General features: G+C 38.8%; 2 protein-coding genes across 2 annotated transcripts in view; one reads left to right on the plus strand and one right to left on the minus strand.

Moving 5' to 3' along the window:
* The first annotated feature begins 4,125 nt into the window (after positions 1–4,125).
* c13h3orf80 (chromosome 13 C3orf80 homolog) lies at positions 4,126–9,645 on the plus strand. Its single transcript, XM_020708232.2, has one exon. The coding sequence runs from the start codon at positions 6,453–6,455 to the stop codon at positions 7,089–7,091; it is 639 nt and encodes a 212-aa protein (XP_020563891.1). The 5' UTR covers positions 4,126–6,452; the 3' UTR covers positions 7,092–9,645.
* Positions 9,646–11,387: 1,742 nt separating this feature from the next.
* Positions 11,388–26,024, minus strand: part of ift80 (intraflagellar transport 80) — a 43,452-nt gene continuing 28,815 nt past the window's right edge. Inside the window, exons 9-20 of the mRNA XM_011482498.3 lie at positions 24,737–24,916; positions 23,413–23,531; positions 22,137–22,211; positions 21,440–21,603; positions 21,296–21,360; positions 19,704–19,839; positions 19,461–19,608; positions 17,447–17,618; positions 15,653–15,742; positions 14,431–14,603; positions 14,178–14,301; positions 11,388–12,292 (exon numbers count right to left, since the gene is read on the minus strand). Coding sequence (XP_011480800.1) covers positions 12,182–12,292; positions 14,178–14,301; positions 14,431–14,603; positions 15,653–15,742; positions 17,447–17,618; positions 19,461–19,608; positions 19,704–19,839; positions 21,296–21,360; positions 21,440–21,603; positions 22,137–22,211; positions 23,413–23,531; positions 24,737–24,916 — 1,557 coding nt within the window. The 3' untranslated portion in view covers positions 11,388–12,181. The remainder of the gene's footprint in view (positions 12,293–14,177; positions 14,302–14,430; positions 14,604–15,652; positions 15,743–17,446; positions 17,619–19,460; positions 19,609–19,703; positions 19,840–21,295; positions 21,361–21,439; positions 21,604–22,136; positions 22,212–23,412; positions 23,532–24,736; positions 24,917–26,024) is intronic.

Raw genomic sequence — 26,024 nt, forward strand, 5'->3', positions numbered from 1 at the left:
ATTTTCCATTTAAATGTACCATTTTTGGGTGTTTTTTCTTTTCAAAATCGCTGAATTTCCGCATTTGCCGTTCAGATACTAAGTGACGTGCGATGAGGCACCAGCCCGCTGAGCCTCACCTTGGATTGCGCAATACCTATGCAGTCAGACGGTACTGCTGTCTCTCTGTATGTCGGTTCAATCACTTGTACTATATGCGCTGAGTTTACATAATTTAGCAGATGTATATGATGTAAGGTGTTTGTTTTTATGAGGGACGTGTTTCTTGTGCTGAGCGCTAAACGCCGGCAAAAAAGCCGCTGGGTGAGGCCAGCAGTTCTCGTGCCTCATGTTAGGGGGCGCCGGTGAGCCCTGAGATTATGACGCTAAAAAACAATAGAATAAGTGATAGCAAGCGGCAAGTCATTTTCTTCAGAAGGAGCGGCATATGGACTTTATTTACAAGTAAAGGTAAGATGGTAATAACGTTTGTGCTTTTTTCTATGCTGCAGTTTGTATATGAAAAAAAAACACGTTGAAACGATATTTTAAACAAAACACGTTAACTGTTGTCAATTAAATGGTGAATAAGTTACTCAGGGGCCTGTTGCACGAAAGTAGAATTAAGACATCCGGGATAAATGACTGAGCTGAGCTCAATGAATCCAAAACATGTGCGTCCAGGCTTAATCGGTTGCACAAAGACCAAGCCAGGATGAGCAGACAAGGATTCATCAAGCCAGGTGTAACCAATCCTGGATAGGTGCGCGCTCACGGCTCACTCAAACAGACCCCGCCGAAGATCACAGATAAACTGATTTACCATGGCAACTAGAGCCGCGTACCTTTCCCCGTCGGAAGCACAAATCCTCATGGAGGCATACGAGGAGGTAAAAGATATAATTAAGAAGAAAGGCAACACCACCACAGTGATAAAGCACACTCAAGATTTTTTTAAATTAAATTACCAGCCAATTAATTTTATGAAAATGTAAGTTGTCATTTCAACCAGAAAATGTTATGTTTGTAAATCTTACGTGAATGAATCATGTCGATCGTACATAAAAATAATACATTTAAAAGTTACTAATTTCAATCATGTTGATCCAATATAATCCCGTTAAATTGGATACATTAGTAATCGCAAGGAATTGTGGGATTCCATTTTCTTTGTCTATCTGGGCAGATTGGGGTTTAAGTGTGAGTTTTTGTCCATGGGTTTTATTGTCTAGCTGTTTTACTCTGTTTTAACTAGTGATTTAAACTGATATGTTTATTTCTTTTCTGCACCATGAGTTAGAGTGTGGGAGAGGATGATAAACAAACCCCTTGTGCGGTAAATTGTTCATGAAACTTAAAACAGAATTTGCGTTATTTGAACTCCTGTCTAGTGATGTGGGACATTACTGCGTATTTAATGTCTTTGATGTGAAAATTAAAAGACCCATTGGTTGAAACTTTGGAAAACTTTATCAATGTCAGATGTATAAATAAAATTAAAGCAAAAAATTAAGTTATATCAACATAAATTGTGTTGGGTAGTCATACAAATTTAAGTTGAATAAACTTAATTTAATGAGGTGTGACCAATTGAAGTGATTCAATTTAGTTGGATCAACTTTTATCCTTTGAGAGTGAGCAACAATATTAATTTAAAGTTGGGTCCAACTGCAGTATTTAGATTGAATCAACTTAAATTTATTAATTTGAACCTAAGTACATTGAGTAGGACCAATATGATTCATTTTTGTTCAAGTAAAGCTATCTAATCATGTGGAAATCATTTCCATAATTTTTTTATGTTCATTCAAAGTGAACGTTTTTTGAGTGTAGTTTACCTGCTTTGTTTTGTCCTTATTCAATAAAGGAACATAATGTTACACATTGTGTTTTCATATTTTAATGGAATGTGTATTATTTTATATGACAGAGTACTAGGGCCCACTAAGAAAAAAAAGGATAAAGTCATAAATTTATGAGACTGGTTCTTTCTGAAGAAAAGCAACATATTCTTTTTACAGTTTTGATAGTTATGAAAATGTAATACTTCATATTCTGGCACATCAGCATGTCTTCGTTTATGAAACCATACTGAAGGACAATTTCACGAAATGTCCCACATCTGTCATTTTAACAACTGTCCTCCTTTAAAACAACTGGTTACAATATTATGACTTGTCTTTTTTTCCCTCTGTGGCCCTAATATTCTATCATTTTATATATAGCCTTATAGTCTATGGGAAACTGTAAATTATCTAATGATAGCAACATCATCTAAAACTCATTATTTATCCAAAATGATTGAAATTAATGATCACGAACGTTTAAATAATGACAGCGGGTCTAGTTATATGTGATAACAATGTATAGTGAGCAATGAAATAACTATTGGTTTCCATTTGTGGCGACTGCTGACTGACATTAGGGATGAGATTAAATAGATCCTGGAATTTAGCCTGGTCTGGAGCAGGCTAGCTCCACAGAATAAATCCCCATGGTAACTTATACCATAACATATCCTCCTGCCCCCTATCCAGCTTTAGTGCAACCGGATTGGGGATCAATTGAGCCAGGATCACCAAGATATCCTGGCTTAATCCCTTATCCTACTTTTGTGCAACAGGCCCAAGTATGGTTCGTATGTTTGTAAATCTGACTGACGTCAGTGCCTCACCAGCCATTAACCTCACCGCACGTCACTCCTCCAACCTATCATTAGCACTGCAACAAAAAATGGCGAGTAAAATTGGAGCTATCGATCCGTACATTTTTGAGCCAGATGCCAGCTTAGACAAGGAAGATGTTGATGGATCTGTTTGTCTACAAGTGGATGCATCAGAATGGAGCAGCATTCTTTGTCTGTTACTGACTCACAATGGTTTGAATAAAGAAATACCCAGAAATGCAATTTTGAGCTTAATTTTCTTTACATCTGTCCTCTATCATAAGAAAAACGACATCATGTTCTAATCACCAAAAACAAGATTTTCATCAGAGCGGGACTTGAAGTTCATCCCCTGAGGTTGTGTACTTTCTCTGAAGCAAACAAAGCGAAATTCCGAATCACCAACGGGTCTGTCAACAAAACCAGAGGCCTGACAAGGACTTCTCTGTTTCATAATTAATGCACATGTGATAACCGTGGCTTGACAGCTGGGCAGGCCATAGATCAACATCTCTGACGTGTGAAAATGAACACTGCCATTCATCTAGACGCAGCGCTAATGGACCCCATAAGACTGCATTATGAAGCGAAGCACAAGAGACCTTTGTGTCAGATTAATAGAGGCATACAGCACAGCTCATCTTATTACGGTAATATAAAACAGTCCATGTGTTATCTCTTTGACTGTTGGCCGCACAGAGGGCTGGAACTTGATATCGCTGTGTAGGTTAATGCTACAAGAGCTCAGTTGGCTTTGAGCTGCTGGTGTTAACAGATTTACTGCAAATAAACTCATCAGTGTCACAACACCATCCCTTTCAGTTCTACATCCGAAAAAGTTCTGACTCCATGTGAGTCAGTCATGTCATCCTTCAGCCTCTGAGACGACCAAAGCTCATTCCTCTGTGTTTCATGTGGGTTGAAGTCTCCAGTTAGCGTTTTTCTTGTGTTTTTCCTGAAGACTGCTCCTGGATAAACAAAGAAGAAGGGAAATTTTACTCAATCAATCTCACTCAAGCAAGAACAGCACTTTGCTGTGGCTTTCAGGGAAGGAGAAAAAGTGCAGGATGTGGTCGGTTGGGGGTAAAGTGAAGGAGGAGAAATGGTGAGAAGATGAAGTGGAGTAGACTGGACTTGGAGAAATTTGCATGCAATTATCGAAATATTACAGAGATGTGACAATTATTTCCTGTAAATGTAGGCTTTACCGTTGTTTGGATGAAGCCCCCCCTCAATACTGTGAGAGCTGCAACACATTTCCACTTTAAGACACCACTGAGTGGAAGCTGTGATTAAAAATAGTAGCTGAACTCTGTAGTTATCGATAAGCCTGTGGATGACAGAGTTGCTGGGAAAAAGCCTAAAATGCTAGAATGGAAGGGGGAATGGGGGGGGGGGGGGGGGCGTTGCACACAGAGTCGTGGTCCACAGGCTATCGATTGTTTATCTGATTATAAAACTGCCCTGTGATCACATTTCCCTAAACGAGGCAGATTACATGAAACACGATGCAGCATAAATTAGGCTCTGGGATGCTGCCCCTGTTCAGAATCTCATGTTATAATGCTCCGGTAATTCGATTTGGTATATTGTGCATTTGGCTTTGTTTAGGGAAGAAAGGAATACAGTGAGGCTATTAGCAAAAAGACAGGAACAAGAAGGGGGAAGCGGATGAAACAGCAGGATTAACAGCTTCTTTCACCATCATCAACATTTTTTTAATGCAGTTAAAGAGCCTTTTTCTGTAAAACAAAACATGTAGGAACATTAAAAAGGAGCCTTTAATCACTTTTCATTAAAAAATGTAAATTTTAAAATGAATGTTGTTGACCAATCTGTCCAACCACAAAATGTCACTGCTTCACTGTAGTGAAAGAAATTAGGCAGAGTGGTGTAATCACTTAGTTGATATTCAGTAATTGTAGAGGAGCTTAGAGAGCCATTTATTACTCTTGGAAGTCCTCCAAAGGAACATCTTTTGTGTAAATTAACACGCTGTGAAAGGAGGCCACCATTAAACTGGAGATTTTTTTTTCCTTCGTTTTATGGTTATGATCTTTAGTGCTGCAGACATACTGTTCTCCTGGGTGATGCCGTACCATTGTGACGCCAGACGCTCGTCTAACCAGGGTCCATTTCGTCCCGCACTCCAAGAAGGATCCATTTTTCATGAGGAGGGTTGAGCTGTTGGCCATTTTTATCCGATGCATTTGCCACCGCTGGTTACATGTGCCTCGTCAGGAGAGTAGCCTGTCTAAATCTTTGAGGGGCAACATAAAATTGTTTGAAAAAAATACCCTTTGAGAGTTGTGGACAGACTTGACAGGCTGTGTGATGTTCTGACATCTAAATCATGTAGCCTACAGTCCCAATCTGATCATCTTTTGATCTATTGTAAAAGCATTTTCAGTGTTTTTGTAATTATGATTATGCTGTTTTTAGCCAAAATTGGAAAACTTGTGTCATTTTCTTGGACATAATTTCTTTGAAGAAGCAGTAACTTATTAGAAATACACCTCTGAGTTGAATGAAGGAATACTCAGAAATGCAATTCTGAGCTTAATTTTCTTTAAATAAGTCATAAGAACAATTATTATTAGGAAAATGCCACAAGAACATGTTAAAAACACCATTTTCATCAGAATTAAAATGTAACATCTCTGGTCTGCACGTCTGGTAATGATTTGAGCTGCAAACAAGCCCAAATCCCTTTACCAACCCCACTGTGTCATTGAAAAGTTGTCTGCAGTGACATTACATTTTTAAGTTTTAGCCAAATATTGCTCATTGCCATTATCATCATCGTTTACATCTGCAATTATCTGAAAAGCATTGCCCCAAATCCTAAAAAACGTTCCAATATTTGCCAGCCTGAGATGCATTGTTTGTTTTTTAAGGATAGAAAAACGTTTCTGGCAACTTTTTCTAGTAACGGTTAAAAGAAATATGTAGGTGGATGAATATGCATTTGTAAAGATATTGAAGACGTATGCAAGCACTTTTTTTTGCAAGTAAAGGTTCTTCCCATTTCTTTTGGTCAGGTGATTATAAGTGTGTTTTGTCTAAATGAGTTTCTAAAAGTATTTTGAATGTCAATGCAATGTACCAAAATTTCCTTTTTTTCTTTGTTCTCCTTTAGGATGTAATGATCTATATTATGATTTCACTACAAGAAATGAAATTAGTCACTCTGGGTTTTAGTCTTGACAAATTAGAAGATTTTAAAATTCACTTTAAATATTTATAATCTCTGTTGTGGTTAATCCAATGTTTTGAGCTGAACTTCCTCATGTTTGAAGTTATTTTGGAAAAAGTTAATAAGTAAATCATTAGGTCCTCCTTTAGTTATTCCTCTGTTCTAATTTGTTCTGAGACATCTTACCTAAGAATGACCAACTAATTTATTGATGGTGCAAAAGAAGAGTTAAACAGCGAGGATGCTCTCATTTTGGGACTGTTGAGGATCATGCAGCAAAGCGCTCAAATCCATTGGAAGAATAAAAGATGTCAGGTCTTTGAGGTTTTATGGACTTGGATCATTTGCAGTCCTGCTGCTCTGACGACGCGCCAGGAGCCTCACAGGAAAGCCTTCACGTAAGAATGATGTAAGATTATTCATGATCCTCATCTCTCCAGACCCCGGAGCTGCTCCACTCCCACCGCGCAGACAGTGGGCTCGTCCTCATCATGGGGCACCTGCGGTCCGCCAGCAGAGCCTGTGGCGGCGCGTGATCGCTACACATCTGGAGACAACGCAGGACTTCCAGAGCTGCGGGATTCTGCGTTTCCTCCTTTCCTGGATCCAGTCATGCATCGGCCCGGGTTGATGGGCGGCGGCAGGACAACTCGGACCTTGGTGTCTGCGTGCTTGGTGTCTGCCTGTGAGGCGGCTCGCAGCTGCGGGGACGTCCAGTGCGGCGACAACCAGCAGTGCTGCGCGTCCAACCGCACCGGCTCCAGCGGCGGCTCCGCGGAGTACTGCTGCAAGCTCCCCATCCACGTGTTCTTTGACAACGTCGGCTGGATCACGCGGAAGCTGTCGGGCATCCTGATCCTGTTGCTGCTCTTTGCCATGGGATACTTCATCCAGCGGATCATCTGCCCCCGGCCCCGCCGGGACCAGAACCACGAGCACTGCGAGGAGCCCTCCCTCTCCCACGGCCACGCGTCCGCGTCTCAGGACTCCCTGCTGGAGCGCTACCCCGAATACACCGTCGGGGGGTTCACCTCGCCCAATCTGCCCGCCTATGACGAGGTGAAATACCTGCCCACGTACGAGGAGAGCATGCAGGAGATGCACAGGGACCGCTCGGATGACAACTTGCTGTCGGAGACCGAGAGGCGCAGTGAGGACGCAAGGAGAGCCGCGGGACCGAGGTCCCCAGGGCAGAGACGGGATCTGCTGGGACTGCAACAAAGCCCAAGGACGTGCCGGAACTCCGTTTGATGGAAACCCTATGACACTGACTCTTCCATAGGAGTATAGGCTCCTCATGCAAAGGGATCCATGGGAGGATCAAACTCTCTTTTTGAATGTAAGAAGAAAAGAGGAGGCTGAGAAAATGCCCTCAACAATGGGGCTCTGCTGGCCTTCTGTATGCAAATGACCTAAAAAGGGATTAATGGAAGACATGCGCTCAGGGCTGCATGGTTGCAGCTCATTTGGCTGTGGCGCAATCGCATTAAGTTTTCCTGCAGCATCTCACTTTTAGTGACACCATGAAACATTTCTCCCATCAAACCCCTGCGCTTCTCTTTTCCTTGATGCTCATTTTTCAGCTGGACCTGAAAATTCTCTTTTCCCTCTTCAGTCCTCCCCCCTTATTTGCATCCCAAAGAGACATCATTTCTTCTTGGAAACCATATGAATGTTAGGGATGTAACGATTAATAAATTGAGAAATCGATTTCTATTCCTATGATCCAACCAGATCGATCTGTCCAAAGCAAGTTGTTAATCGAACTGATCTATGCCGTAAGATCAATTCAAAACAAAATAAATTGATTATATTGATATCAGGAAACGACCAATTGCCATCACAGCGGACAATACGCATCCCCACAGTCCATCATTCCAGTCCGATGTGTGGAAACACTTTGAATTTAGCAAAGACATGTGACCACACAGTGTGGTAGAATGTTCTAATGTTCCCTTTGGATTATTTGGATGTGGAAAAACAACAGCGGGCTGAACTTTATGAAACTAAAAGGTGAATTGATTTAACATGTATTCTGGTTTACTTGTTTGTAAACATATTTAATTTACACTTGATTATCTTGCAAGAAATACAAGGAATCTGGAAGACTTCACCTGCAGTGCAGGTTCTGCACTTATCAGTATCCAGGTATTTATCTGAGTCATACTGGTTGTGGCTAAAGATGTCCTGGATCGATTTTTGGTCAGTGAACTAATATTAACTATGAATTGGATCAGCAACCAGAAATTATATATATCAAACCATTGTTAGAATGAATTTTTACACCTCTAATAATTGACACAGGAACAGGATAAAGGGACCTCAACTGTTGTTTTTCCAGAGACACTTTCAGAAATCTCTGGAAAATACTGCATTATAAATGATCCGCATTTACATTAACTACATTTCAAAGATTTTTTATTAAAAACGTTTGCTAAAAGAGCCACAACAGGAGAAAAAAATGCCTAAATTTGAAAGGAAAATGCAAAACCCAGGCCTGATGTCTTTGGGCTGCATCTTGTTCAGGAAAATAGTGACTGATGTGATCCATAGCGCCTATAAAAAAAAAGTGGCATTGCAGTGATAACATGTCAGACAGGATCGCACTGCTGCCCCAAGCAGAACTAATACTTCACAGCTTAGAGGAAACACAGGACAAGAGAAACAGCAGGAAACACAGACAGGAGGCAGCTGCTTCTTTGTTCTGGCAGAGTGACCTGAGGATTTAGACTGAGATGACCTAGAAATCTACTCCAGCATTGATCATAAGAGGTAGCTGCCATTAAACAAGGCTTATTTTTAGAAGTTGTAATCCAACACCCTACCGGCGCATGAATCATTTACATCAAGCTAAATGGCATTTTACTTTGAGCACAATGGGTAAGAGTTGATGCAGGAATCTTGAAAACGGTTCACTCCTTTTGCAGCACTGCTTTTGCTTCGTGTAAATTATGTTAATTTTATAAGCCATAAGAAAAGTAAAATGCAAATGAAATTGTTAAGAGTTGAACATTTTCTCCCCATATCAAAAGAAATGATCAATTAAAAAACACACAGCCAAACAATTGAATTAATCAGATTGACTAAAAGTATATTTTTGTCAAAAGTTTTATGTGAGACAAGGCTACACTGAGACCTTGAGCTCCTCTAATGCCCCTGACACTAAGGGCTGGAGTGTGACTCTTGCGGCTTGTGAAACCCAATACTGCCAGACTGTGACGGCAGAACCGATACCGATCACTGATGGCTTTCTCTCCCAGAGGGAAACTTGTGGGAGGGTGGAGTTTGCCTTTAAAAGCCTTAGATCCATAGTTAAAACCCACTGATGGTCCATATGAGGTTCAGAGAGAGACTGCGAGATGCACAGGGCAACAAAAGAAAGCAATTCAAACTATCAAGGCCTCCCTGCTGTTATTGCTCACTGAGCAGCAGCTTCCATGTTGAGGCAGATTACAGACAGACATCCCATCAGGAGATGCTAAAGATTATATATATATTTTTTGGTCATTTTTCATTTTCATTAAATGCAGCTCTTATTAAAACACCCTCAAACTATATGAAGACAGAGATAGCCAAACTGCAGATAAGATAAAAACACAGGGCCAAGTAGAGTACAAATAAAGAAAATGGATTTTGGCTTCCCATAATCCAGTTATTCTCCAGCCTGGACAAAAGGACAGAAAAAGGTCATGTCTTCAAAACACAATTCTTCTAGAGTCCACAGTAAACTTCTTCTCTGTGCCTGTGTGTGAGCACCAACACTGAATTCAAATGTCTGATTAAATAAAAGAACAGTATTTTCTTATTTGCGTGTTGTTTGTGCTGAAAAACTGTGCTGTACAGTTAGCACTGTCGCCTCACAGCGAGAATGCCCCGGTGTGAATCCCGGTTGGATCTTTTCTGGGTGGAGTTTGCATGTTCTCTCAGGCTTCCTCCCACAGTCCAAAAAGTTATTTCAAAGGTTGACTGATGACTCTAAATAGTAAGTGAGTGTGTGGCCCTGTGATGGACTGGAGAACCGTCCAGGATGGATCCTGCATTCGTCCCGAAGGAGCTGGGATAGTCTCCAGCAACCCTGTGACCCTGAACCGGACAAAGAACAAACTGAAGATACATGAACCGGGGCTTTGTAGCTATGACTTTGCTTTCTGTTAATTATTAGCATAACATTTTTTAAAAGTTAATCATTTTAGGATGTTGAAAAACTAAATTGGCATAAAAGTAGCTAACATAAAAAGTCTTTAACCCTTATTAGTCTTGGGCCTTTTCGACCCTTTTTAAATTATAATTTGCTCTAATAAGTTATCTTTAAAACTGTTTTTTTGTGAAAATATTTGACATCCATGTTTTTAGCATCATCCCAGCTTTACAGACACATTTGATCAAATTACACAACGAACCCCAAACTGTCCAAAAAAAACTAAATTCCATGTGGTAAATGTAGTCATTTTGCTGCAAAAAACACAAAAATTGAGATCAAACATTTTTTATGTTTTATAACAAACAAACAAAAAAATCAACCACATAGAGACAAATTAAAAATGTATAAAAGCAAAGACAAGGTCAAAACAATGTGAAAATTGTCTAAAAAAAACAGGTAAAGCTCTGCTGATATATGAAAAGCTGTTCACCTCTCAACATATCCCTTCAGGGGTTGCCACAGCGAATCAGCTTTCACTGATTCACACAGGTGGTTTGGCTGATAGTTTTTACCCCGGATGCCCTTTCTGACACAAGCCTGTACTTTATCTGGGCTGGGGACCGGCACAGGGGGGACCCAGACTTGGGCCCCTTGTGGCTACAAGCTTATTTAAAGTGTCACAATTGTGTCATAACTCGTTATTTTTGTTTTAAGCCAAAAACTTCAAAGAATTTTTTTTTTAAACCTTCATGTTAAGATTCGAATGAAAACAAAGCTAATGAAGGGGTCGGTTTCATTTCTGCATGTTTGTACACAGGCAAACCCAGCAATGTGTTCAGGAACAACTAAGGGTTAAAGATGACCAGCAAAAGGTGCTGGGTAGAGTCAACAAACACAGAACTTTATTGGTTATAGATGGAAAAGTGGAAGCTCCACTCTGCTCAAGATGATTACTGTCTTAAAACTTTAGCTGATGGAGTGAGTGAAATACAAGAAAAGACCGTCTTAAAAGCCAAAAAATTTTCAGATTTCTGAGTGGAAAAGAAAGCAACTCCAGAACACATTTACTGTTTAACCTATTGTTCCAGATCACAGCCTAGAAGATGTTCTGATGGTCCTGAGAATGAAGTTCTCCCTTTTGGACAAGAAGAAATGGCAGGTAGGCTAGGATGACAGATGGCCTGGTCCTCTGCCAACCAGGGGGTGGAGCTGCAAGGCACAGGTTTCACTTCTCCCCTCAGCATTGAAGGAAATGTGTTGAAGATTTGAAGAAAAATATTGAATTCAAAAAGATTTTTGGGAAAAAAGGTTTGTTAGTACTTTTTTTCCTGGTGTTTCCTTTTAGGTGATCCTGTACATGTATCAATATACTTAAACCTTTACAAATGAGAAAAACACAACATGTAACACAACGGAAAATTCTTGACTGTTTATATCAAGTTTATAGAAAAATCCAGCATAAACATACTTCATATATAACTACTGGAAAACATCAGATTGATACACTTGTTCCAGCCTCCCATTCACAGGTATGTCTGAGTGGAATGTGCCATCATGAGCAGAGCGACACAGCAAAAAGATACTGGGGGGAGGGGGGGTGTTTACAGCAGGCTGTGGCGGACAAATTGGACACAGACATATTTGCAATCATGACGTTTTTTGCCTAGTTAGGTGTAAATTGATCTTGGATTGGGGCAGAGCCGAAACGGAGCATGTGGAAATAAGACTAAAGCAGCACATCGCAGGGTGGTATGACCCAGCAAATGTCATCAGACTGCACACTTAAGGGAGGCGACTGAGTCAGGTGTTTGAGCCAGTATTACTAGAACAAAGCCAAGTTATAACAAGAGCAATTCAGCTAATATGGAAGCTCGTAATCTTACAGACATTTTTCAATAATATAGTAGTTGTATAAAACTCTGAAGGATGGGCCGTATGCCTGAAAAAGTCTTTTAAGAAGGATTTTGAGATACTTTGTGTTAAGTATCAGATGTGTTTTCATCTCTCACTTAAATGGGTTTCAGGACACGGGAGGTCACAAGGATTCGTGTCGGGCAGCAGTCACATGCTCCTCATGGACCTCTTTACATCTCAGCATCTTTTGTTTCAAGAAGTTGTAATTTATGGTGGACGTGGTACTTCAGGAAAATATTTCATATAACTCTTAGGTATGTACATGTAAAGCCACCAAAACTGACAGTCAACGGTATGAGGCTCCATTGCTCCTCACAGAGGCATTTGCAGCCTTCTCCCTCTCTTTAGACAGCTCCATTTCTATCTTCGCCCGGATATTCTCCCAATTCACATCAACCTGGTGAAAAGACGAAATGAAGGTGATATAAAGACTGAGCAAAACACCGGTCAAACTAAGCTCATAGATAAGCCAGAACAGAAACAGTGGAAACACAACAACCAATCATTTCAAAGTAGGTTCCAATAAATGCTAGATTCGCTCCAGTAACCCCAGGTACACAATTAATCGTGAGTCACTAAATTACATTTAAGGTTTTGGAGAGCTGTGAGGACTTGGAGAGGCTAAAAGTAGCTGTTTGTCTGCAAATCTGCTCAGCTCTTAGGCAGCTCAAGCAGAAAAAGTCTTTCAAAGTAAAATGCAAGCAAAAAGTGTTAATAATTAAGAATGAATAGATGACTGGGTCGTTTATTTTCCCATGAGAAATTAGCAATTTTTTGCGGATTTTTTGGTCAAATAACATGGAAGGAAGTGGAACCTCATCCACCCAAATTGGAGTGTATTTTAGGGTGCTTATGGCCTTTTAAAGTCTAAACTCCTCCTCTTACTCAACAGCAAACAGAAAAATGGGCTTTGTTCGAACTGCAGGCAAATCAGATTGTTTTTCAGCTGGGATATTTGGCTAGACGCTTGTCTGTGTTATTCACAAATGGTTGCTGTAGTAACAAGTAACAATGTATGCTTCAGTGACTACATAAGCTGCGTTTCGAATGGTGAATGTTTTTTTCTGGGGGATGGGGTATGGGCTCTTTTCCTGCAGCTTTTCCAAGTTCACTGCAGGAACTGCGGGTCTGTCTGGGTTGACAGACCATACCTTAAAGGATTTCTTATTTTTTTAAATAAAACTTGTTAATGTAGTCAAGTGGAGCTTTAAACCACAGTGAAACGCTAAAAAGACAAGAGAACAGGGTTTTTGAAATTCTTTGGTATAAGTCCCGTGGCAGTTCAGTTCAATTGTCAGATGTTGCAAAAATAACCAAGAAAACCCCAATATCCGGTAGAAGCAGTCCCACATTTTCAGCAAGGGGAGTATAACTAGTAGTATGTTCAATTTATGATAAAGGTCCGTATGTAGATTGATTGAAAAAAAGATTGGCACTTTTAAATTGTTGATATTAAATCACTGGAGTTTTTCCTTAACAGTTTTATGCAGAGAAGAAAAATCACAACATGCTGGATGTAAAGTGTTCCCTTGTTTATCGCAAAATCCACAGAGTAGCATTATAGTAATTTTAAGGCTGTAAAACTCCTCACTACACACTTTATACACTGCGCTCAGACAAACATTTTCACAATTTTCTCTCTTGCTTAAAACTCTCTAAGTTTAAAATGTTACAGTATTTCAGAATGAAAACAAAGATCAAGCATTTATGTAAATTAGAAAGGTGAACGCATTCTTCAAAGGAGACACAACACGATCTGGACGCATTGCACTGTTAAAAAAAAGCATAGAAAATTGTAAACTATCTGTGAAATATAGAGATTGGAAAAGGTGAACTGCGATACAGCTGGGGATCACTGTACACATAAAAATAACTTTTTTTTAATACATCGTCCATGTTTCCTCTTAGCTAGATTCAGATGGTCTGCATGGTTTGAAAGAACAGCAACCTCATTAAGCAGCTGACGCAGCAAATGCAGTTTTGGCCAACACACTTGGCAGCAAAAGTACAAGCCAACTTTGGACTCACAGTTCCAACCTGTTCTGACCTACACTGAATTTACTGCTCAGAGAAACCCCAGTTCATCTGTGCCCACAGTGTAGCTGCAGAGAGTTGCTGCTTTCTATATACAGTGGTTTCCTCAAAATGTCAAGTGGTTTTATTTTGTCTTGTGTTCTCTCATCGATGTATTATTATCCACTTACATGAGTGTGTGAGCTTTACGTCAATCAGCTATTTTTACAATTTTTGCCATAACCAGTTGAAATCCCACCAAAACATACCCCTTCAGAGTAATGCAGGAATCTCTTATTGGTCTCCTTTTTGCCAAATTTCTGTAGGAACTTTTCTCTGTGGGCCAGCACGGTGTCCACATGGGTTTTGTGTTTGACTGCCAGCTCCAGCGCCCTGGACAGAGGAGGACATTTGAACGCAACTTTCTCAAACTAAACTTTAAAACTCCTAAACGTTTACAAGATACAGATGTGTCTTTTACAAAAGCAGCCATTTCCCGGGCACACGCAAACAGAGCCGTACCTCTCCCAGTTGAAAAGGTCGATGTTCACTTGTATGGCCTGGTAGATGAGACCAGCTTGTAGGAGAGCTGACTCAGCTTCCTGGACCTGACCACTGAACAGCAGCATGTGGGCCAAAGCCGATTCCTTAGAAGGCTGCTCTTTGATCATGCTGATGTACTCGACTCTTGGTAACTGGAAATAGAGGGAGGGGAAAGTGTGTAAGAATTCATTTTATTGATAAAAGTTCCACCTTTGCTCAGTTTAACACCATATAAGTAACAAATCATATGAAAACAGCTTTTCATAGCCAAACAGTAATAAGGAAATTGGAAAAATTAACTAAATTACATAAAACAAGTCTGAATTGAAGTGATTTAAGACTTTTGGTTGGTAGTGATTTCCCATCTTTATTTCAGAATCATCTCAATGTTCACTCATTTAGATGTGTGTTGCCTTAAAAATTTGGCACATTCAAAATGTGTGGTTTTTTAAAAACATATTTCCCTGCTTAAACACATCTAAATGGGCCCATGATAAATAACTGCTCCCCTTAAGGGACCCAATTAATCAATGCTGTTCCCTCTTTAATAGATTAAAAGGTCATTTTCATTTAATCAAACATTTTACATTTTTTATTGAAAAATGTTGCTTATCAACTAATTAAAAATGACAAAAGGACACTTCTTCCTGCATCTTTCATCCAGGGGCTTACAAGAAGTTCTGACCTCCACCTATAGGGGGCAATAGCTGCAAAATGACAAGTCTGTTCAAAAGCCATAAAAGAACAAGTCATGTCATAAATGAGTAGATTGCCCAAGATTGTCTAAATAAGTAAAAATGAAAAGAAACAATAAAATGTCAACTTTCTTCGCTAACTTAGTTGCTGCAAACATTTTGAACAGCTCTGATTCTGTCTTTGGTCTCTCTGCTGCTAGAATCTTCACTTTGCTTAAATTAAAAAGGTAGATTTTGAAACACATACATACATATTCCCCCTATACATATTTAGCAAAAAGAGAACAGTAAAATTAGGTTGTTTTAAATACTGTGTTCTTTTTTTTATAAAATAAGAATATTTACTGAAACTTTTAAAGAAGAGCTCATTTTCATTAAAACTTTTTTTCATGAATATGTTGCTAATCTTTATCCAAAAAGTTTTATGCTGCTGAAGAGTTGATGGATTTCAAATAAATGGAATTTGGAAAATGGTTTGAAGTTATAGTCAAAGACAAATCTCTTACCTCTCCAATGGCCCCATAGGCCATTTCTGCTGTGGTCAGTTCCCTGTTTGCCATTGCCATACTAGCAAGACATGCCCATAAAGACTGGTCCTAAAGTAGCAATAAGCAGAATGATAAATAGAAATATACTTTTTTTTTCCTTCTTTCAAATTTAAAACAGCAAAAATAGAAACAATTGTAGGAGAAAAAAAAGGTTTCTGTCTCTTCGTTGCTCCACGACGAAGATTTAAAGTTACCTATGAAAGTCAATTCTCTAAACCTTCATTTTAAGAAAATCAAAAAAAAGTTGTTATTGTGTAAAGTACTTCTGTGCAGTCTTAGCGGTTAGCTTCCTGATCTCATCCAGTGATTCATTTTCCTCCTCTATGTCCTGGACATCCGTCCCAGGATTCCATAGTTACATGTGTGTGGAATGTTTATCAAAAACTCACTTTGCACTTTCGGCTCACAGTCACACCATGGAAAAGCTCTCTGTTTAGTGTGTTTGGACACCACTATTAAATAAAAATGCATTTTCCGTTTTCAGAAAAGCATCAGAACATATCAAGTCGAGGCAGTCAAGTACATTTCAGAACCAAGATTCACATTTCATTGGGTAAATTTGAACATATTGCAGAATAAAGAAAAGCAGATGAATTCATTTGTTATGAAAAAATACAATCATTTAAGGTAGTCATTGTCAATGTTATTTTATTTTGACATGTGTTGCAGACTTTCTTCAAAAAAACCTAAATATTCTCGTAGATTAGGGATTTGTTGTGTGTTTTTGTATAAACAACCTGTGTAAACCAGGTTGTTGTAAATATTTCAACCGAATTTTATTTTGTGTGTAAAAAAACAAAGGGGAAAGCGGACCATGTAGATGCAAAAGTGTCTCAGATATGGATTAATGTATGGCACCATTTTTTTTTTTTACTTCAGTAACTGGTCAACAGCTTTGTGATAGACTGGCGAACTGCCCAGGGTGTGCCCCGCATTCGCCCTTCAGTAGCTCCAGTAACCCAAAAAAAGGAATGAAATGGATTTGGTCAATAAAGGAATGAACTGGTCAAATGAGAGTGCTCAAAGGTCTTCCAACACTGATGACAAACAGCTCTAATCACAACCTGCAGGAAACAGCAACGACAAACCCTGTCTGGGGTCATAAATTTGATACAACTTTGACCACAAAACACATTTTTAAAATAAAAAAAAACGCTGTTTCTGTTCCATTATCTCTGCTAGACAACACGCTTCCCCAGCTGCTAGTTATGTTTGTGGCTGTTGCTTAAAACTCTTCCATGCATCAGCTTCTATATGCTGGGAAGTAGCTGTAAATAACAAGCGGGATTCTGGGAAAAGCCACAGTGTCACCAAGCTTTTACCAGAAGTTGAAAGAGGAGGGGCCAAGGGAAAAAAATACTCAGTGTAAAAAAAAAGAAGAAAAAATCAGTTGAAACAGGTAACTTTTTTTATTTATACTGTTTCTACAACATTGTCAATTTATTCAGAATTGAAGTGCCACCTCTTGTTAAGCAAAGAGCGTTGATCTTTGTCCTCAGTGTGAAGGAGTGCGTACGTTTAGATGGTCTTACAGCAAGGTCACACAGTGAGGTCTGGGGGTGGGGGGTTAATCCGGTAAATGCTGTCACGAGGCTAATTACAGGCTAATTAAAGCCTGCTGTTGTGGTTCTATAAACCTGTCGACTACCTTCTCATGGCTCGGTTAGCCTGTTTCACATACATCCAAGCAGATGTCTGAGACGCACAAAATGCAAGACTTGTTCTATAAAATAGGAGAAATGGGCTACTCACTTTGACTAACCGGCACAAACACAGTGCATCCTCCCAGCGTGCAGAGCTGCAGTATTCATGCAGCAGTGCAATGTATGGCGGCACACTGCTGTACACCAGTGAACCGTCGCCCTGGCGCAATGTCACTTTGGTGCCTGAAAAGTTCAGAATGCGGGGCGCACTGTTGAACTCACTGCACAGAGACACACAGAAAACATACACAGATGTGAAATGTTGAAACATGAAACCTTCACCTCACTTTTGGGTCACAGAAACACAGTTTTCAGGCTGCTTTTTCCTGAATTAGAAGTCAGAAGAGGTCAAATTATATTTGTATACAATCTGCTTCATTGGATTTGAAGGAAAGGAAATTAGTCTTTAGCAATCCCTGATTCTTTAAATCCTTTTAATACTAATAAATATACTAAACTTAGGTAGCTGAACGATCTAAAAACAATCTTACAATTATACGTGTTTAGTATTTTAAACCATAGAAAAAGTCTAGGGTTTAAATCCTAGAGCAGCAGAGGTGCCGAGGTAGAATAGTCAACCTTTGATTGACAGATTGCAGGTTTGATTTCTTCCCTGCCTGCTCATGTGTTGAAGTATCCTTGGGCAAAACACTGAACCCCAGATTGCTCCTAGTGGTTAAACTTTGGCACCAGTGTTGGGCAGCGGAGCCGCCATCAGTGTGTAAATGCGTGAATATTCCTCAATGCTTTATAAGTATACACCAAGTACCTTTACCGAAAAATGAGAAGGACATGGTATTGTAGAATTGTCTAGTAAAACTATGTATCATATTTTAAAGACTTAGTTATTGCAAAAACATAAAGGCACCAACTAAAGTTTTACTAATAACTGGCTAACAAAAGATATAACATCATGTTAAAATATAATATCATGTTTTGAATGTCTTTACTGAAAAAGTAACCAAATTATAGTTATTTAATAAGTAGAGGTATGCAGATAATCAGTATTATATTTGACTTTAAATTTACAATAGCAAGTGATGAAATTATTAAAAGTTTACTTGAAAATTATTTTTTTTTTATATTTGAAAGCTGGTTTAAAAACTAAAGTACTCTCAGATTTTGATCCATCATGCAGTATCACCTGACACACACCTGGTTTCACATGGCTTTATTCCTTTTTCAAAAACAAAAAAATTCTAGCAATGATGGCAGATTCTGACGAATGCAGTACAAACATAATCAAACACAATGGAAACCTGATCATCGAGGCAGTAACAGATCATCCTGGCAAAGAACATCCTGGCATGTCTTCCAGTAAGACTACTTAGAGAAGTTATAAGAGATTTTGGATAAAAAGGATTTAGGCTGTGCAGAGGAATAAAGTCGATTGTATCAAACATTGACCCTCAAGGTTTTTTAAAATTGAACAGCATTTTTTTTTCATCTATCTGTATTTTCTTGTATGTCTTGCAATTAACTCCTGTATCTGGTAAAGATCTCTGGTAGTAAGAAATGAAAACTGGCTGAGGACTTTTGCATTTTACTTCATAACATTCATTACACGTGTTCATACATACAGGAAGAGATTTTTGGCTCCAAAAAAATATAAAATTTGATGAAGGTTTTGTGATTTACTATACATGCAGTGAATATTATTACCATCATTTTTTTTAGCTTCTTAACATGAATAAAATATTATTGGTAATAGTTAAAAATTCATAAGTTAAAACATGTTTTTCAAAAACTATTAAACATGTTTCTAAAAGTAATAACTAACAACCTAATTAGCTCTTTCTAGTGAATAATTGATGCTTTTCAAAGCAGCCTTAAAAATCAAGCAAAGCTTATAACATTTAAAAGTGCTTTAAGTGTCAAGTTGGGAATTTATTAATATACACAAGTATTAGTATTTTACATTTAGAAAAAAAAAGATTAAAACTTTATTAACATAACTAGCAGTGAGCCCTTAAAGAACAATTACAATGTAAGTAAGAAGGAATCATCCATTAACAAAAAAACAGTTACACCACACCCACCTGTTACATTTAATATAGATTTACCTGCTGTCTCGTATGTGCAGCGTTTTAGGTAGAAGTTCCTTATCCGTGAAGACAACACTTGGGTAACACCACACAGTCAGCTGATTGTCTTGAATTCCACAAAGGATGTTCGCAGCATCATTCCATGCTATATTGTCCACCATAGTGCCTATAAAAAAATGTAAAGACATCCGTATTTAAAAACGGAGACTACCACTACAGATTTTTCCAGGTGGAATCCTTTGCCCCCCCCTTATGACTCACCGATTTTGCAGATTTTGGTTTCTCGCCCAAAATGACGCACAGAGGCCAAGTAAAGGTCGCGGTTTTTATCTATCAGTGCAATTTTCCTGTCAGTGGCTGGGCCACACTGATCCAGAGCTATTTCCACCACCTCCAGCTGCACACAAAAAAAAAGAGAGAGACACACACACAAAAGTAACAAGGTAAGAAGGACGTGAGGAGAAAATGATGGAGTGTGGACAAACAGTCAGGAAAAGAAATAAAGGGAGAAACCGTTTGCAGAGTAAGCCGACAACCTGCCAAGTTTTAGTGTGTGTACGAAAAACAGAGAGACAAGGTATGGCAATGTGTGTTAGTGAACCTGTGTGTGTTTTTGACTTGTGCTCGCTGGCTTTGGTACAATACCTTAAAGCTTTTGAGTCTTGGCAGACAAAGATTGCTGACAAACACCAACTTGCTGCTACCTCTACATCTTTTTCGCGCTGCTATAATTCCATGTCACTTGCTTTTTGTACACTGAAAACCTTTTATACATTTTTCTGAATGTGTCTGTTATCTTTCTTCAGCTGTGAACTTCCTGCAAACATGATTTAATATTCCTTTGAATTACAACATTTTACTTTTGACCCTCGTGCTGGGATTTAGTTGCCCCAAGATCGAAAAAAAGTGTATATTACTAAAACAAAAACACAATTATCACTTTCAACTGTTGTTTTTGGAATTTTTACAAATACCTGTAAGAAAAACAAAACAAAGAAAATAAAAATGAGTAAAAATGTTTCACTGACTTTAACATACATACAAACATACATTTTTGATGTACATAAAAATAAATAATATCAAAATTATAATAAAATAAAAAAACAAGAAAAATATCCAACTTTGACTGACCTCCCTATTTTAATCAGCATATAAATGTCAGCAATGAATGCATATTGTACATCCCAGCGATAGTTTCATAACACAAGCTAAATTAAGTTAGCTGTGTCACTTTGTGATATTATCAAATTAATATTTTCCATTACAACTGAAAATGCAGCTGTTTGGGTCTCTATATCATAACTGCAGTAATAATGCTCCTGCAAGGGGATTTGGGTTCAAAATACAGAGCAGCTAATGTAATGAAAAGTATGGAGGGGTGTTGGAACAGAGTACAGAAGGTTTGAAAGTTGTTGAGTAGAATAGAATAGAATAGAACTTTATAGATCCCACAAAGGTGAAATCACCTTCCATAGCCTTATTGAAAATCAGTAGATGGATAATAAATAATAGTAAGAATACACTTAAATGGATGAATTAACAGAGATAAATATTTAAAAAAAACTAAATGTAATCTTTTACTTTATTTGGTTTAAAGGCAAATTTCACAAAATATCATGTTTCTTACAATGAATCGTAAATAATTGACTGGAACTGTAGAGGCAAACCAGATTTGAAACACTTTTAAAAAATGACAGTTGAGCAATACTTTTAAAATATATAGCTTAAAAAAATCGTGATCTAACCTGCATAATATTTCTGCATAATTAAAAACATGAAAAGAAACAGTTTAGAAACTCTTCTTTAGGTAATTCGGAGACAGTTATGGTAAAAAGGAAATAATGACTACTAGCCTTGTGAGTTAAGGGATTCCCATCTCCGACAGCTTTCCCAGTCAGGACATCAAAGAATAGGATGACTGGTACAGAGAAAAATAAGAAAAATTACACAAGTCATGCGTGGTTTTAATGGTGGAAAATATATATTGTGCATTTCACCTTTTTCATCTCTGTTGTCCCGAATGGCGATCGTGTCATCACAAAGTGAGATGACTTGAGCGTTGAGACTGTCAGCTCTCATATCCAGGAACTTAGGCGAGGATATCAGACGACCCTCATAGGAGAATACATACAAGCCTGCTCCATCCACAAGTAAGAAATGTCTGAAAAGTCGAAGAAAGACAACACGACGGACATGAAAATATATATCCATGTGTGAGTGAATCAGCCTGAGGAGGAGTAAAGCAGATTAACAAGGGAGTTGAAACAGACTGGAATAAAAGAAAAAATCAAAAGAAAATAAAGCCAATTAACCAACACATGCAGGTACTTAAAGTATTACATCAACACACTTTAACTTAGTAAGTGAGACCCATCAAAGAGAGCTGCTATAACAAAATAGCCAAAGATCAATTTAGTTCTAATCTGAGTACCAGGAATGGCACCGGAGTATTGCACAAGAGCTACTCCATATTAACCTAATTTCCCCCAGTGGTTTCACTTTCAGCCTTCTTGTATGACAGGGGCTAAGGCAGAGCACGCCCCATATGGGGGGAGTGTGGTGTGTGAGTGTGAGTGTAGTCGATGCTCGATGAGAGGCCGGTGGAGAGAGTAATGAAGCATTAGAGAAACTGACAGATGACCCAACAGCCTGCTTTGTCTCCTGTTGCACTGCTCCTGCAGCTGAAGGACTCACTTCTCTGCCTGCAGGATGAGGCTGACTGTTCCCTCCTTCAGGTCAAAGATGAGAGGAGTATTCCAGTTTCTTGAGCTAGTTCAAATAAACAGTAAAATTACACAGTTGAAAGTCTGTTAATGAAAAGGACATTTATAAGCTGACACGTTACAGATGGAGAACAGGCAGGGGTGAGAATTCTAAAAGATGCAGATCTAAAGACTTAAAGCATCACATTTTTTTAAAGCCAAAAGTTTAACATCAAGTAAACACTGGTGTAAACAGAGACACATTCTCATGTAAAGATTAAGAATTTTTCGGTGTTTAGTCTTGCAGTCAAAAGTGAAATTATTAAGCTAATTAGGAACATTGCTTATGTGAATTTTAGAAAAGTCATCTGACTGTGTTTTTTTCTTCTCTACTGTTGATTCAGTCACTAATTCTGTGGATTTTTAGGGTAGTGCATCACAGGATAAAGCAGCAACCCTTTGAGCTTCCAGAAGGAAGCCAATCTCAAAGCAAAAGTACCAAGAACCAGATGTAGTTTCTGGAGAAACACCTACATAGCATGTTTATTGTACATGAAAAAGTCTGTCCTCATTCATTCCTATTAAGCTAAAATTCTCTAATCCCACAGTTTGTCACCTGGAAGAAAGATATTCAAAATCCTCCTTTCATTTAATGTCTATGATCGATAAAGTGTCCCCCGTGTGCTGGAGTGTGTGGAACAGGTAAGACAGGACCCCCCTGAACGTCTCACGTGGTTTCATCTGTGTTCAGGGAAGTTGGTTGGTGCTACCTATTGCTTCTTTTGTTTCTCATTTTTGTAGGGAAGTTAGGCAGACTTTTGCTTACTTGATCAGTTTTACTGAAAGTCTATATATTTCCATTTCTTTGGCTCAACCATGGTCCTTACCTCTCCTACACCCCTTTTTGTATTTATTCAGTAATAAAAGGCCTAAAACCGAATCCATTGTCAATTTTACGTTAATATACCCTGTAGCCATAGACTACAGGTGTCAGGCCTTGAGGGGCCAGCGTCCTACTTGTTTTCTAACTAAGCCTGATTACACCTAAAGGTTGGGTCTGTAAAAAAACAAGCAGGATGTAGGCCCTCTAGGCCTACAGTCTGACACAGCTGCCCTAAACCAATCATCTTGTGGACATTAACCCCGATTTAAACATTTTAAATATTTTAAAGATGTTGGAAACAAATCAATTTCTCTAAAAGCAAAGTAAATAAGTTAAGCGATTTATTTAAATAATATTGGTAATAGTGTGGACAGGGTTGACTGACCTGTAAACGTAGCACTGCAGAGAAGTAGCAACCACCAGATGAGCAAACGCTAGTGAGGCTTTGATGACGGGATCCCTGAAGTCCAATATGTCGACTGCATCATTCATCACATTTGTCACCTTGGAGAAAAGAACAGGAAATTAAAGCAAAAGCTGGGAGATGTGCAAAATTGGAAAGAAAAAGGAACACGATATTGTACTGACAAAGAAATGGTTTTATTTGAACATTTGTGTCATAAATGAAGCTGATGCCAGCCTCATAAACAAATATCTACATACAGTTAGGAGGAAAAACAGCTGGCATTTTAGAAGCTGTAAGTTTGGTAAACTGCAGTCAGAAAAAGCTGATTTCTCTTCTTTTTCTGGTACTTACTTGTGTTTAATAACTTGCACAGATAAATACTTCATTTTAACTCATGTAAATGAATGAAGAGGCTTTTTCCAGCACCAAATGAAAGGTGAGGCTATTTTTACAGCTTTACAAATCTTCCTCTTCTGCTCCCTCCAGCAGTCCAATTTTACATGCAACACAACCAGGAATAAGGAAAAAAAAAAAACATTGGACCGCAAGGTGGTAAATTTAGCTGGCTGATTCACAAACCACTGGCAGATGTCCTCTTTTTAAACAGACTTTAAGCAGGAAAAGGGGGAGGAGGGAGACAGAAAACCGCCTGCGAGGCTGAAAATAAATGGCTGATGAACCAACTTTGTTTGGTTTACACAAACTACTGTAGGTAGAGAAGTCTGCAGCGCATAAATAGACATGTACACGAGTGCAACTCTGGTTGATGTGTGTGGATCTGAAAGTATACAAGTGAACGTGTATGTATGCTTGGTGTTAACTGCATTAAAAAGCTACCTTGTGGTTGGTGTGAGTTTAAACAGTAGAGAATGATGGAGGAAGGGAGACAGCTGAACAGACTGAGCATTGTCATTGCAGGGCTTGCATTCCACTAAATTGAGAGAGCCCTGCTCAAATAAATGGCTGGAAGCTTTTATTGCTCAGCATAAAAGCAGTTCCTCACCTATGTCAATGGCTCAGGTATGCAAACATAATTACATTAACTCCGGTAATTAGAAGTATTAATTACAGATACGTTTATTGTTAAAATCTGCAGCTTCAGTCGTAGGGAAGCCAAAACCGATTTTGCAGTATTTCTTTTTTAAATGCACCGTTTACTTTCATGAACTTTTTTTTACTTTAAAGGTTATTTTGAGAAAAATGTCAATCTTGAAAAAATGTGTAGATTTATTATTAAAAATTAGATTAAATAAATAGGAGGTTTATTTATATTTTCAAGTTTTTAGGGTTGATTTTTTTTTACCTGCATGCTTCTCCTCTTGGTCAGAGTGATGACAAAGTTCTTCCACTCCCAGCACTGCTCCAGTACATGGGCAAAGATGACATGTCCGTTTCCGCAGGCCCCTGCCAGTTGGGTGCTGTCTGCAGACCAGGCTAAGCTGAACAAACTGCCTGTGTGAGGCTTCTCCACTGCGTAAGACCACTGGGTAGATGGGTGACAGAAAGTCAAAGTCAAAGTCAGCTTTATTGTCAAGTATGCTGCATCCATAAGACATACAGCACGAAAGGTGGGGAACTCTGTAATGAGTCTTGAAATCTTTGTTATCAGTCCACTAATCAAAGTGCAATTTGGAGAGAAAAAAATCTTGAAAAGAACTGTCAAAAGTAGAAGTTTCATAACTGACTTGAGTTAGAATTTATGTAAGCATACATTTAATATGAAGTCGGCAAAAGACGAGCATCTGATCAGGGCGCTCATGAACTGTAAGGAGTCCATTGGTTGAATTAGTATACACACACAGTGCCTTACTCAATTGAAAGATATGTGGAAATCATGGAGAAAAGGAGAACTTCTTTTTTTAAATATCTACCCAAAACAGAAACAGGGCTATTCTAAAAACAGCCAATGCCCAAGAAAAGCTTACAAGGCAAAAAGACACACAAAAATATTCAAAAAGAGTCAGTCAAGTTGCTGAAATTCAGTCAAGACATCTCCACCTCTTTAAGACTTAAAATAAAAAACTGTTTTTTGTGATATTTCTAGATTTTCATCTTTTATTCACTTCTTGAGTGAAAAAAAACTTTTTTCAAAAGTGTATGTTTTGCTCACTCTGAACACATTGAGTCCATCTGAGCTCTTTTTTTTTTTTGCACCGACTTCCGTTGGGCTTGAAATCCTCCCCCCCTGTAATCTTCAACAGAAATGAATGCATTCACACTATAAACTGCTGATGGAGGGAGAAAAGTGCTAATGTTAACGTTAGCCCTGCCTGGCTGGCTTGCTTGCGATGGACAGACAAGTGTGATGCAGCTGGCCAAGTGCTGCGGTGAACCTTGGAGCAAAGGCCTCAGTGTCTTTGGAGCCTCATACACATGCAGCTGCGGGATGTGAGGTGTATCGTTATTTCCTCCTCACTGCCTCCGAGGGTGCTCGAGGTAACAGTCGGCAGGCTGCATGTTACGGGCCCGATGCTTTGATCCCCTGTGCCTGCTTTCCCCGTCTGTGTGCCTCAAACACACGCCACTCAGCTGGTTTTGGTCAGCTCCCTCCCAGCAGTTAATGTCATATCAGGACCCAAAATAGCTGTGAG

This window comes from Oryzias latipes, chromosome 13, assembly GCF_002234675.1.
Source record: "Oryzias latipes chromosome 13, ASM223467v1".
NCBI lineage: Eukaryota > Metazoa > Chordata > Actinopteri > Beloniformes > Adrianichthyidae > Oryzias > Oryzias latipes.

Excerpts from the sequence above, each read along its gene's own strand:
- c13h3orf80 (XM_020708232.2), top strand. The coding sequence starts at position 6,453 with ATGCATCGGCCCGGGTTGATGGGCGGCGGCAGGACAACTCGGACCTTG.